Source organism: Lampetra planeri, chromosome 19 (genome assembly GCF_965212315.1).
Source record: "Lampetra planeri chromosome 19, kcLamPlan1.2.h2, whole genome shotgun sequence".
NCBI lineage: Eukaryota > Metazoa > Chordata > Hyperoartia > Petromyzontiformes > Petromyzontidae > Lampetra > Lampetra planeri.
In genome coordinates, this window is record NC_136125.1 from 1,239,151 (window position 1) to 1,254,351 (window position 15,201).

The window sequence follows — 15,201 nt, forward strand, 5'->3', positions numbered from 1 at the left end:
ATTCCTGTACTGCGATTGAAACTCATCGCCGTGGGGGGATATTTTGAAAACTTTGTTGAGGAAGTTGCTCTCTTCTGTTTAAATTCAGGTGAAACCAAATGTTCGTAACATGTGGCCTGTGGCATCAGGGGAGCCAGCAGAATATATATTATTTGGTCAGAAAGTAAAATAAATGAATGCATATGGTATTCCGTATAACAGGACGTTAACATAACGGAGGAGATAAATATTGTAGCCGTGTTTCACTGTAGCAAAAAATAATCGTATTGCTCCTCAATTCACGTTACAGATGACCCCCGACTTACGATGGCTCGACTTGCGACCCCCCCCCCCGACCTTTCTTATAGTCAGTAAGACCACCCCCTCCACTCTAATCTATGAACGCCTAACGACTGCTACCGACAACGAGTATATTGCCGCTGCTTAAGCGTATGTGTATTATAGTCCGTCAGTCTGCAGCTGCGCCTACAACGAACGCATCTCTTTCGCAACGCTCTTCACTTTTTTGTAAATGTTCTTCAAATTTTTAGAATGTTTCGCCTTTCGCTATGTCTGAGAAGAGGAAATGTGATGCACGTGCGGAAAAGCACTTAAGCATTTTCAAATGTGTTTTTTTTTACTTAATACATGTTTGTAAAAGTTACGTTAAGTTGCAGGAAATGTTTGTTCGGGTTATTTAAATTTATTTTCCTGGTCAATTTTGGTAATTTTTTTGGTACGTAATTGGTTTCTAGGAACTGAACCCCAAAGTATTACATTGCGCTCGATGGGAGATGAGGATTCAACTTACGACGACTCAACTGGCGACCGTCATACAGGAATCAATTATGTCGTATGTACGGGGGTCGCCTGTAGAGTGGGTGGTAGGGGTATGTAGGCTGGGGTAGGGGTGTGCAGAGTGGGGTAGGGGTGTGTAGAGTGGGGAAGGGGTGTGTAGGCTGGGGTAGGGGTGTGTAGAGTGGGGTAGAGTGGGGTAGGGGTGTGTAGAGTGGGGTAGGGGTGTGTAGAGTGGGGTAGGGGTGTGTAGAGTGGGGTAGGGGTGTGTAGAGTGGGGTAGGGGTGTGTAGAGTGGGGTAGGGGTGTGTAGAGTGGGGTAGGGGTGTGTCGTAGGTGCGTGGGTCGCCTGTGTAAGCAACGGTGTCTCATGTTTCCGATTTAAGTGGCATCTGATCATAAAATATACGTTACTCAAAATGAATTGTGGAATATAGTATATTATGACAGCACACCTATACAAACAACATTTAAATTGAAAATCAATACGTTGTGGCTATAGAACTGTGCATACACCGCATACACTACTTCATGGCATTGTGGGTTTTTTCCCATATTGCCATGCCATTTCACATTTTATCTGAATATATATGTGTTATGACTATCTGACAATGACGGCTTGCTATGATCGTTCAAGGTCACCAAGTTTATGCAACTTTCACCATGTATATGACCACATTTTTGTAAACAATGATACCGGAGTCACTATTTTGGGTGTTTTTCTCCCCTGGCTCGAGATGAGAATGCTTCCACTTTAGCTTCTTACTCAAACACACACGAGTGATCACATCATGCTAGGCCCTTTTCTTGGCTTGCAATCTACCTGTAAATCAACGACAAATTGCCTTTTTGTATCGTCCACATTCTTAATGGCATGGTTCCCGTCTCTCTCCAATTATTCTACCAACTCCTCCTCTCTGGGCATCCACTACTTTTCGTCTGCCATCGTTACACCCTCCACACCTTAATTACTGCTAATTACCCACACACCTCTCACGAATGCAAGGGACAAGCGTTTCATCTTACCTGAACTTAAGCCAATAATTTCTGTACGATTTCCAACACATATTTAATGCTTAGTTTTTAGATTGGTTTATTTGAAATTTTAAGTCTGGTTTGTGTATGCAACCGACGCTATTTAAAGTCAATATATTCTAGCCTTATACCAACACGAGGGTTGCCACCTTTTGCACACACCAAACCGGGTCAACCTAGGTCGACTATCAACACTGTAAGGTGTAATAAAGTTCAACACTACAATACCGGGTACCAGATCTCAGTACAAACCAACGTCTGCCACCCAAACACAGATGCATACCTGTCAACCCATTATCAGTGCCTACTTTATTACAGACCAATTCAGACCTGATTGTTCACCCCGTGCTGTTATAAATCTCAACGTTCATCCTACAAAGTCCCATCACAAGGGAGCAACACAAATAGAGAACAATTTAATGTGTTTCCCGTATTGAAACAGCTGTATGCCGTATGGACCTGAAAACTCCATTTCCCTATACAAGAATACGGGGTGAACCGTATGGGTTGATAGCTATGCAGGTGCAAATTTCCGGATGGTTTCAGGTCAAACATTCCACAGGTGGCAACCCTCACCGACACCCTCAATGCCTATGTTAAGTAACTCTAGAATACGTTTGTTTGTTTAAGAAGAGGGTCACTGTACACAGATCCTGCATGTGGCATAGTTATTTTTCGACTTGTGTCATGTGGGAGATAATGAGAGTGGACACAAAAAATTCCCCCAATAAAATGTACGAAAGAATACAACTCACGCCTGCACATGCCTACTTGATGTACTGCCCTGTGGATGGCTTTCTCACGCGGGCTACATTTGATGCCTGGATTCACGAGTGTGTCCCACCCATGCGATCCCATCACCGTATTGCGCCGACGACAACACGCTGCAAATTAAGATGCGCCGTGCACACAGCACGGCGCTGTGGTAACTATGAAAGCGGACTGCAATGGAATCGCCAATCTCGCTGATGTTAGCCAATCCAATGAAAGGGGTGTCACCTCATTACTCGATCCATAGATCGATTGGCAATGAATCGACACATAAACCCGCAATTATGATCAACCCCGGTATGTTTGATGTTTCTTTCTTATGGATCGACTGAGTTAAATCGATATAATTAATCTGGGTTAACGATCAGGGACTCCTCTCCTTACGGACGGGTTAGGTTCCAGAGGTCTGTTCGGAAGTCGATTTGTTCGTAATTCCAACTTCACTCCTGTCGATTACAAACATGGTGTACGGCATGTACACCAAACACGGGGAATTGCTTTAAATGATGTATAATCTCATGTAGATGCCACTCGTTCTTCACGTTCTGCAGATGTCACCACTGCCATCTATTGCGCGGCGGTTGAACTTATGACTATCGGTCCGAACAGGCAACTGGCCATACGGACAGGTTCGTTCGTATCCCTGAAAGTTCGTAAGTCGAATGTTCAAAAGTAGAGGAGTCCCTATACCATACATGGGAAAATTTCTGATCGGTGATTTTGTCGGGTGTACGATTTTATCGCTCTATTACAGTACTTATGCCAATTGTATTTGCATGGTTGTTGTGCGACACTTGAACAATCTGAGAAGCAAGTCTTCCGCACCCCCGCAATAGCTACGTAAAGTGTCACTGTTTAAACGCAGGACCGCACGTCTGAATTGTGATTCATTGTAATAATTCTCTCCTTGACAAGGACATTCCCAGGTTTACCAGCTGGCAATGTATAAAGTCTTTCCACTGCTATCACTTTTGTTCGTGAATTGAGATGGGGGGGGAGCGGTGGAGGGGCAACTTTCAAGCAGTTGATTTGTGAAACGTCCAGGGGACTTGTTCAAAGGCTTTTTTTTTCGCGGGCTCATTTAGTCGTCGCGAACAGATATTTCAACTCGGCTGTGTCTTTCATGTAAAAAAAAGACAATTATACTTCATATGTTTTGATTTAGAGTGAATTCACATTCGTCGTTCACGTTGGGAAAAGAAAAAAACTCGCTTACAGTATGCGCTCATTGCTGAATGCTTTACATTCTCACGTCCAAAAAACTAGTTACACTCGAGTAAATGATCTACGTAACACAGATGAGAATATATTCACGCAAGTAGCAACTGCCAATTAAATATTCATATAATAAGCTTGTCACATGCATACATTTTACAACAGATACCCTTGCAAATAAACCTATAGAAAGGGATGGTTACCACAAACATAATAATCACATGCGAATAAAAAGTTGTTAATGCTGAAACCGACACACGTAACCGATTTAGCATAAACTGATGAATAAATAATGACAATAGATTTTAAATACATTGGCACTGCCCATCTACAGGCTAATATTTTAAGTCCAGCGAGATGTGAGAATAACTCTGCTGGACTTGATTAACAAGCAGCACTTTGATCGAGTGCAGTAACTCATTGCACCAACATGTCTCTCCCGCGACATGTCTACCTCACGAGGGAGGGCTCCACAGTCTCACCATCCCGACACAACAGATTTGCACATGCAATGCCAACACGGTAACGACAATGTTCGTTATGCTGGTTGGGTGACTCACGAGGATGGCCGTTGGGCTACGGGGGAGGAAATGAGCCAACAGCTTTAATATTTCGAGCACCACATTATTTGTTCCTACTTTTGGCCAGATTATCCGATGAAGTGCGTATGGCAGCCTCGGCAAGGTAAAGACCGCAACTACATTTTTCAAAGAAAAAATTAAAGGTAAAGCGCAGCTCTGCGGAATTATTTGACTGGTAGGCACACAGAACGAGTCAAATATAGTTGTCGAGTCAAATATGGTTGTTACACAAAGCAGATTTAGGGAAAGGATTTCAGGAAAAGGCCTGCTGCAATGGCACTTACAGGTTAATTCGTGATGTTGCCGTGGTGCTCTGCTATTTTAAGAGGTTCCACAACGGATGGCATGCTTTGCCCAAAATGCCATGAGCACAATTGGGATATAATTGTTGGGCGGGGGTAATAAAAATCAGATGATGCAGTTAGTTTAGTCGCATAATAAAATACAATTGAATTCGACGTGAGATGCATTAGCAACTCTTGGAAGAGTGCCCTGATAACAATAATATCAAATAGCTTTGGTGATAGTTATTTGATGTTTTATCATCTTCCCAGTTGTGTAAAAAAAACAGGCAGTTTTTTCTTTCAATTCTTTATGCTCAACTGTAAATAAAGGCATGCTTAGAACATCACAAATCAAGTAGAACTATTTAATAACAAGGGTTTATAAAAGTGTATATGGCACATTAACTGCATCCTTTCTCATGCAAAGCTTTTTTGCCTTCTTTTTTATGCAGCTGTATTTTTAAAACATATGGTGATGAATAATACCAAGACACCCGGGAAATGGCACCATAACATCGCTCACCATCTTTGGCGTTATGGAAAGAGCACTAGACTTGATAGATGAGCAGTTGTTAACGCCTTGCTAACGTGTTTGAAGAAAAGAAAAAAACTAGATATATCAATGAGGCTGGACACAAATTATTGTCGATTGGTATTTGTGTTTGTTATATATATACCATGTCCTTTATCTAACCATGTACGGGAGCTCGGTGAGATGCATTAACGCTTTTGCACGAGACCGGAGTAAGTAGATCTGTGTGGTTAATCACGTCTGTGACTACGTCGTATACGATATCTAAATTTTGAAGTTGGTCTACGATATTGGCACACGATTGCCTACACTTGATAATGCTATTCACGTACAATACATGTACGTTCAAATACAACGTATGCAAACACGCGACTGTATTGGGATACACAGACGTGGGATGCATACGCCGAACAACCACACGCATACCGTACATACATCCGTGCGCGCGGGGGGGATAACCCTGCAGCGAGCGAAGCCGTGCCACCGTTGAACTCAGTTGATGTAATACGTCCAGTAGACCACGTTGAAGAAAATAAACGCGATGGGGAAGATCATGCGGGACCACCGGTCGATGGAGTTGACGTCGGTCAGGTCGGGGATTTTGATGCGCAGCTGGGACGAGCGGCGCTGTAGCCTCTTGCGCTTGGCCGCCTGGTAGGAGGCGGCGTGACGGCCCTGCGCTTCCTGCCCGCCGCCCATCGGCTTGCGGTAGCCGGCGGCGGCGGACGACGTCGAGCCGTCGAACGGCACCCCTCCGCCCCCCGCGCCCCGGGGCTGGTCCGGCAGGGCGCCGGCCGCCTCCACGGCGTTCATCTCGTTCTTCATCTCCAGCGTGTTGAGGAGGATGTTGCCCTGGGCGTCCACCTGCCGGGGCGCGGGAGAGAGCGGCGGGCGACGATTATTATCGTTGTAGTTGTTCACGTCGTCCGTCCGTTGCGGCCCGGTTCGTTGTGTTCATTGTTGACGCAGTCGTTCGTTGCTTTCGTTCACCTGGGGGACATCTCGCCGAAACTTAAGGCACCTTTTTTTTGGTGTGTTATTGCTTTGGTGTATAGCACGCAAAACATACCACACCACGCCAAACCACACAACGTAGTGGTTAATGGGATGTGCAAAAGATATTCAAATTATTTTTTTTACGTGGAGGAACAGATATGTGAAGGAGGCGTATTGTCTGCTTATCTATTTTGGGATATAAAACCACAGTAATTACGGTGGAAATTGAGGTACCCTGAGAGAACCCACACGTACAAATATAACTCTTAAGCGATGCACTGGAGATCAGAAACCTACTTGAAGTTCTCCCTCCTACAGGCACCAGTGTGTTGATCGTGGTTATGTTTCGCCCACATGAAGGCTTCCTGCCTGTGTGATCCTGCAGTCACGCCTGCTGGAGCTTGATATGTGGCCCACAGCCACCACGCTCACTTATGCCCAATTATATTTGCTACCTGGCCACTTCAGCTGTGATGGAATTATCGAAGTGTAATGTCTGCTGTGAAGTGAACATTAAAGCCCTCTGACATTTGCAACAATTGGCCGACGTCTCTCTCCATTTCACCATTGCATAACGGTGGACTACCTCTGCATGCCTACAAGTCACTTAGGTTTTTATTTGGAAAAAATAAACAATGCACGTTAATGTCATTGTACAGTTAAGGCCATAAAGTATTCATTTCATAATTATAGATCTGTTTTGTTCCCTGCAGTTGTTAATCGATGATAATTCATATATACAATAGGCATGATATTATATGGATGTCACAGATGTATGGTCAATGTGAAAATTATGTTTACAAAAAAAGGCTAAATAATCGCCAATAGGTTAATTTTAATCACTGGAGATCAGATAGCTTTGGCTGCTGTTCGCGATTATCTCCAGAGAGAGAGAGAGATAATCTCGGAATTCTGTGTTGAAAGCCATTACAAAAATGGGTTAAATTTACTTTCCAAACTCTCATATCCCCGTGTCAAGGTAGAAAGCATTAAAATGATGTACATGATAGAATGTCACATTCTAACTCCTCAATTTAAGTTTAATCGCACATCACACAACATGGGTTGTTTCCTCCACCCTTCCAATTTTTGTAATTAATTAACTATGAATACATTAAGAAACCACTATGCACAGCGGACTACTTAACTTCAATGACAGTGCTCATTAAATTAAACTGACCCAACGGCCCTGGCTAGAATTATAATGACCCCCGTACTGACTATCGCCATGTTAATACTCATGTAGGTACTCTCCCTGCAAGGAAACCGATCTGTCCCAGGGTACAGTCCTGGTGATTATTTTCGTCCTCGAGTCTCATTCAATGTGCAGTGACATTATGAGTGCCCGTATGCCAGTGCCGCCCAAGTGCCAACACAAATGAGATCGCGGTCAATGCAAATTAATAAGGCTACCCAGTATCCATTTTTATGACGACTAAGGAACTAATATGGGAATCTGCCAACTCCTATCCATTGTGCCATTGATAAGGATCCAGTTGAAGGTGGATTCATTCTCAAAGCAAATTGTGGTTGAAGCAAGTTACGTGAGAATATTGGAGGTCGCATGGGCTCGAGTGAAATTGAACTCGCAGCAATATATTTAGCAATCAAATTATTGCCACTCTTTGGGTATTTTGGTAAAGTCACGTTAACAGAAAAATATAAAATTATTGCTGTTTCAGCTGCCTTACGCAAGAGCCAGTAAAGTATTTTTTGTTAGATAATTTGTCTAGAATTTGTTTAATCTCGTCCACACCATATTCAACCACCACACTGCAGGTCAAATATCTTCTCTTCCTGCCTCTCTCGCACTCCTCCACTCTGAAATTCGCTGCCATCGTCTATTTTCCCAAGCTATTATAATAACCTTGGTCAATTAAAGAGACGTGTTTAAATCTTGTGTATTGCAGCTTTGAATAGTACTGTTTGTTGTTGGCTGCTTGACATTTTTAGACATTTGGCACTGTGCTCAGTAACTGCTGCTGCTGCTGCATCACCGTCTTCAGCACAATCAACATCCTCAGCAGAGTCGACTTCAGATTTTAGAGTCGCATGCCACGTTTTACAAAGGTCAGTCAAGCAAAACAATTTCACATTCAATCATCCTCCGAACATCCAAAAACTCCTTCATCAACTTGCAGCATAAAATACCTCGATCAGAGTGCTTGAATTGCGACTGTAAGGTTGTTGAGTGCAAATCTCAGTCAAGGGTCAACTGGGCCGAACATCCCTCTAGAGGTCGATAAAACGAGTACCACCTTATGAGAATATAGTTATTCTGTCGAGAGAGACCGACCGACCCCCTCATCCTTAGGAATATGACATTTGTACCACTGGCTGCGGGACTGTTGACATAGAGGAGTGGCCCTCCCTTGCCCATTTAAGCCAGGAGGATATTTGCCTGCTCGCTGTATGCACAGAGTACTGAACTGAACTGCGCAAAGTCGGTAATATCTATGTACAAGGACTGCATTGGAGCAAGCACGGGCACTGCTCAAATGCATGCATGCACTCGTACCACATCTACCTACAATCCCAGAATTTAATTAACGGTAGTTAGCACCATTAACGGGGACGTTCGTGTAGAGTGATATCTCTTTTTTGAGTGCACTCTTAGATACCATCGATGGGATCAGTAAAATATGGATTCCTGGCATGGTATGGAGACACGTGGGGGAAGTGAACCTGCATTGGGTGAAATTGCTACATCCACAACTCCGTTCGAATGGAAACACGTGTGTGCACATTTTCAGCTTGGTGACAACCGTTAAAAATCATTTTCTGTGCTCCAGGACACTGTCAGTAGCCAGAGGGAAAACATTTCCTTTCGGAGAATATTCCAGCTTGCGTTGTTTACGAGTGATCTTTGAGGCGCACGTTACGTCCGCATATCGCGCCTTGAAACCATGTTTCAGCGAGCCTCAGTCACTTGCGGCGCTTGGGCAAGAGGGGACGAGGGTGCAGGTAACGTTTCTCGGGGCCCGCCTTTGCGTACGAAGTCAAAGTGATTTTCTGTTCCAATGAGCGTTGAAGGTAGTGCTCACATCCCGTTTACAGCGCTGAGCCATTCATTCCATGTCTATGACGGCAGAAAGTCTATCCATGGCGCAACCACTGTTGACTTTGCCCACAGCACAGTCATTCGTTATAGACTTTGGAAAGATGCTGGGCCGAGGCAAATCTCCCCCAACCAGGATTTAAACTTCCGACCTTCCAATTGCAAGCCGCTCACTCTATCACTGAGCCACCTTGCCAGATATATGGTTTCCTAGGCCTAACTTTGCCTATAACTTAAGGTTCTCTTGAACACCATAACAATGTTCAGCTCTCTTGAAGAGAATCAGAAGTGATGAAACTGTTTGAAGTCGCCATGTTGATCTCAGAGATGTACAATATCTGTCGACTCAACTAACTGACACGCACACACGCGCTCGAGTGTTATTCGGCCAATCGTGTCACAGGCTCTTTAATGTCGACAGCGGATGGTGGTACTTTAATGCATTGGTCCGCAGGTATCTTTGGGTGGCTGCTGCTGATGGCGAGCAAACTCTGCTCGGTGGCAAGCAAGCTCGAGTCGTCGCTCCGGAGACCGGGAGGATCGTTTTGATCAATGTTCGCTTGCAGGGTCGATGGCTTTAGTCTCATTAATTCTCACTTAACGGAGGGGGACGCGTGATGGCTCCCATCATTCGAGCATGCCGACTCCGAGGATTTTCGGCCAAATTCTCAAAATGACTCTGCGGCATCAGACAGCGCTGAACGGAGATACCCTGCCAATCGTGGCGCACAACTTATTCTGAAACAACGGAGCTGCTGCACCGTAAGCAAATCTACAAGAAAATATAAAGTATGGGGAACACGGGTGTCCAAAGGCAAACTGAATAACTGCAACAACGTACACTGTGCAAACGTTAGTATAATTTGCAGGCGACAAGCAAGCGCCATGATGCCAGGATTTCATGGTCAGAAGGCATTCATTCAATTCAGGTTTCCACCTGTCCGGGTTTGACCCGGGCAGTCCGGTAAAATGGGATCTGTGTTCAGGTTGCAGGAATTGATTTGTATCGAGATCCGGCATCGGTGTTTACTGCGTTGAACCACATTACGGCAAACCGCACCGTTTTGATGAGAGACCTCGTGCTGACTGATAAATATGTCTGGGTTTGGTCTACAGTGGGGAGAGGTGGTGACCCTGCATTCAATGGAAATTAAAGGGGGGGGGGGACAATTGAACATAAAAATAAATGTACTCGGATAAATAAAGGCAACCATGGTGGAGTTGAATGTAATATATCATCACGTAAGCCACATAGCAATGTGAAGACGAATGTGGGCATTGTTGAGTGTTGTGGTGTTAGTAAGCAGATCTGTATAACAATCCGCGCAGATGTGAATTCATCGATGATTCTACTTACCTTGTAGCATTGGTTCACATATCAAAAAGGCAGTTATACCATTAACGAAAAGCTTTGCATAGTAAAAAAAACAGGTGTGGTTTAAATACAACGTCAAATCAGTGTTTGCATTTTAAATACTATAGTTTCATTATTTAGCATCACATTTGTACATTTATACAAAAACAACATACCCTGATAAATTTATAAAAAATGGAAACAATGTACATTGCACTTAAAGACGATGTGAACGTCATACACCTGAACATTTGCTGGTTCGAAACAGTGTTTAACGTTTCGGGTTCAGACCTCGATCATTGCTTGTGCATTCTTTGTTCAAGCAGTTGATTGTGTGCAACTTAAAATCACATAAAAGCAGCACATATCAGCACAATAGCAAACATTGTACACAAAGATTTACGATGCATGCAAAGACGATATAATTAAGCAATGGGATGAAATTACCACCTAGATTAAAGGAAAGAAAAAAAAGATGCTGTCATAGATCGTTACATATAAGTGGGTATTTTTTCGTCTCATCTTATTATAGGGGCATATTCTCTGCAGTATGAAAAAATATAATTTCAAAGCAAATATGTTGCAGAACAAACATAATCCCTGACAGTGCGAGGAAGCAAGATCCCTCAGTGAAATGCTTTATGTGCTCCATCCGTGGGAAAGGATTAATTCTAAATCAGCAGAGGGACTGTCTGCGCTTATTAAAAAAACATAAACATGGACTAAGGAGTGCGAGGCCGCGATGTTCTCTGGGCTTCGCACAGAGTCTGCCATTACAACAGCAGCTACGATGTGAACATGGCAGTGATGTTTTAGCTAGAATTGCGGCGGATCTCCTGCCGCAGTGAAAAAAAAAAGATAATTTTATTTTTTTCTTCAAATTATTCCACAAAAATGTGTCCGATTTTCTTGAACAGCTAGCGATTGAATGATATGCATTCGGAGTTTACAATTGAGATCCTTCAAAATTTGAACGTATCCTCACGGTGCCAACCACTTCAGGTCACATGATAAAATATCTGTCCCCATTTGAGACCCTCCTAGAGACAACAGAGCAATATCTTAATCGGGAAAGTGATCCCAGAAGACGTTGACATGAAATAATTACTTTCAATTATCTCCCCAATAAATCTGCCATGTCCAGCCAAAAGACGTGAATCAATTTCAACATAGAGGCTTGAGCATGGGACCATCATACAATTTATGGACCTCATGATTGACCAACGAAATGTATACGATGTTTTAACATTGGTGAGGCAGACCATCGACTCAATACCAGTGAGAAACTGCTTTATCTCACACGGACGACTGTCTGGTATTTGAACTCAGGAACTCAGTGGTGCCAGCATAACGCTACGACATGGGGATTAGAATCACCGCTGGGAGTGACCCGGCCACCTCATATCACGAATAAAGTAACTTCCATCCCATTGTCTAAGGCCTCTTTATCACCTGGGGTGGGTTGCATACAAGTCCGTCGTACGCCAACTCGTAACTTTTGAAGTACGTCACCGTCTTGTTTTGCGTACGTCCACGCGCAGGACTACGACTCTCCTGTTGCATAAAAAAAACTTTAGGCACAGCAGCAGGAATGGGACGTCACGGCACGATGCACGGGTACCACCGCACGGCGCTGCGTTGCTCTGACCACTGGCCCTGCCCTCCCCTCCCGCCATGTGGGTTCATCATCTGAATAAGGACTGCATTCATCAGAGATGGGGAGAAAAATGAGCATCGGAGGGGTGTGCTCCCATCTGCAGGAACAAAACAAAAAATGGTCTCCCTTCTACAAACACAATCATTGTTTGTTATATAAATTGGGAAGCCTCACTTACTTTATCAAGCTTCCTTTTTTTCATAACGGTGCTGTTTGTTTTGTTTTGCTGAATCCTTAAGCATGTTGTGTCGAGGGAGGAAACTGGAGCGGCCAGAGAAAAGTCATGCGTGGGAGGTCATGCATCGGAGGAAGGAAACTGCAAAGGAAGTAAACTGGAAAGTGGATTGCCCGGAGAAAATTCATGCATCAGGGGGAGGTAAAACTCAAACTCCTCAGAGAGATGTCAAAGACCTATTTGCAGTATTGCGTTGTTATTGTCCCTCATCGTCCTGCATAAGGCTTTCTCAAATGCGCATTACAAATCACTGGGTTAGAGATGTGCACCAGCACTCGGCCAGCAATAGTTAGGCCAGCTGATCAATCTACTATCGCCGTGTCTACATTCCGAGCGCCGGTGAGAAACGCCTGAGTCTGAATTATATCAGTGAGTGGTGCTCTGTGTTTCTGGGCCCATTGCAAGCAAGAAAATAAATAAATAAACGTGACCGTGTACAAAAACACAGCTTTTGTATAATTACAATTGGTAACACTGGTTTTGCCAGACCAACACGTGAAAATAAATGATGGTTTGTGGTATTGAATGGATAATGCAATAAATAAATAAATAAATTATTCTTGTTGAATGTTTTCGTCTTTAACTCTCCCCTAACCATTCCAGTATGATGCATTGATAAAGGCAAAATAAGGCAAATAAAATCAATTATGCAGCATTAATTATATCAAGCAACCTATCAATAATGCAATGTTTATATTACATAATACACACCACGTAAAACGAGGGGTTTAACTGTAATATTACCAAAATATGTGTAAATATATCAAGCATGTAGCTGTTGTTTGTTGGTGAACATCAATTTCACGGACACAGCTGATAACTTTTCTCACGTTGTTAATTGATCACCAACAAATAATATATAGATATATGCAGTATAACCATTTACAGTGGCTGGTTGGATGGGTTCATAAAATGGAAAAATTAATTTCCAAACTGATTGGAATGAAGACAGCCATAAAAAGACATCACATGACAATGTACATTGGTAAAATAAAATAAAAATTTGGAGAAAGCGCTTGTCACTGTGATTAATAACCGACTTTTGGGCGAGGTCGCACAATGATCTTGACCACATGTGTGTTGTGTCACTCTCTACCACCCGACACAGCCAAACAAATCAAACGGTTGTGCACACACGAGCCTTGTGTCAGCTCAACAGTACGTCGAAGCAGGGATGTCATGACCAAATTTAGCGATCGGATTGAAACTGCATCAAGCATCATCAGGAAAATCCAGAAAGTTTTAATAATTGTATCACCTGACCTGGCTTCTTGAATGGGTGTCATGACATCAAAGGGACAAACTTAGATATTAACCATTACAAAAACTATACATTAACCATTACAAGTAAATAAATTGTATTCTAATTTATCTAGGTCAATGAGTAAAATGAGTGTTTATTCATTGCAACTACTCATGAATATACTAGCCTATAGCAGGATAGCGTTATGTAAAACAAATCAATAATTTAAATGTTTTTAACACGATCAAAAACAGTGTTCCCTGTACGTACATCATACGTTTATATTTTAAATACTTAATTGTGCACTCCTTGTTTCATATCATGGTATAATAATGTTTATCTACTTTGTATGGCAAAAATTCTGCAATGCTTCACACTATAACAATGCTTCACACAATAACAATGATTTACACTATGACAATGCTTCACCCTATAACAATGCATCATACAATAGCAATGCTTCACACAATAACAATGCTTCACACAATAAAAATGCTTCACACAATAATGCTTCACACAATAACAATGATTCACACAATAAGAATGCTTCAGACAATAACAATGCATCATACAATAGCAATGTTTCACACAATAACAATGCGTCACACAATAAAAATACTTCACACAATAACAATGATTCACACAATAACAATGCTTCACACTACAACAATGCTTCATCTGTAATGCTTCATACAGTCCACTAATATGTGTTTTATTCCGATTCTGGAACTGTGATGGTCCACCGAATTGAAGATTATAATATTTTATGCCTCACAAGTCATAACGGTGTCATGAAAATGAAGCCCTCTCTGGGAAAATAGCTTGTGGGCACCCACAGCTGGATAGCTCTAAATTTAGCAATAACCCGAGACACGCACATGGGGATAATACCCTCACTTTAACCAAATCTTTCCCTTCTTAGGAAGCTATATCTTCTATTAGCACATTTCATCTTGAACCAGTTTGCATTCAGTTTAAAATTCAATTACCCAGAGCAACTCGATGACTTCGAGGTGCCTTAAAGTATACATCTTTTAATAAAAGCCCATATAACTTAATAGAAATGCCGACGATTTGTTCTTGCTGGAGCACTCCCTACATGCCATCGCGGTGTATCAGGGCACTTTATACGCGACAGGCGACGTGCATGGCATCTCATTTAAAACATTTGAAAAGGCACCCCCCCCACCACCCCACCCTCCGTGGCAGCTGTCCCCGTGTGGCGTAAGCCAATTGAGCACCTTGGATCACGAAATCAGTTTTCGTTGAGTCAAGGGGACTCTTTCTCACTCATAAAGGCCACAGGCGTATTGGTGGTTGATGCCCATTGGTCTTTTACCCAAAGTGTGATGAATCGTACACGTGGTTTAAAGAAAGAAGACTATTTCGTAACCATTTACGGAAGTGAAAAAAAATGTGACGATGAGATTGAATGAAGAGAGCAACGCAACGCACGTGAGAAAGGG

The 15,201-nt window shown here is 42.8% G+C and overlaps 1 protein-coding gene across 1 annotated transcript in view; it reads right to left on the reverse strand.

The window, feature by feature from the left end:
• Window positions 1-964: 964 nt before the first annotated feature.
• LOC144723944 (gamma-aminobutyric acid receptor subunit beta-3-like) overlaps window positions 965-15,201 on the reverse strand; it is a 274,548-nt gene continuing 260,311 nt past the window's right edge. The window contains exon 9 of the mRNA XM_078602729.1: window positions 965-6,056. Coding sequence (XP_078458855.1) covers window positions 5,685-6,056 — 372 coding nt within the window. The 3' untranslated portion in view covers window positions 965-5,684. The remainder of the gene's footprint in view (window positions 6,057-15,201) is intronic.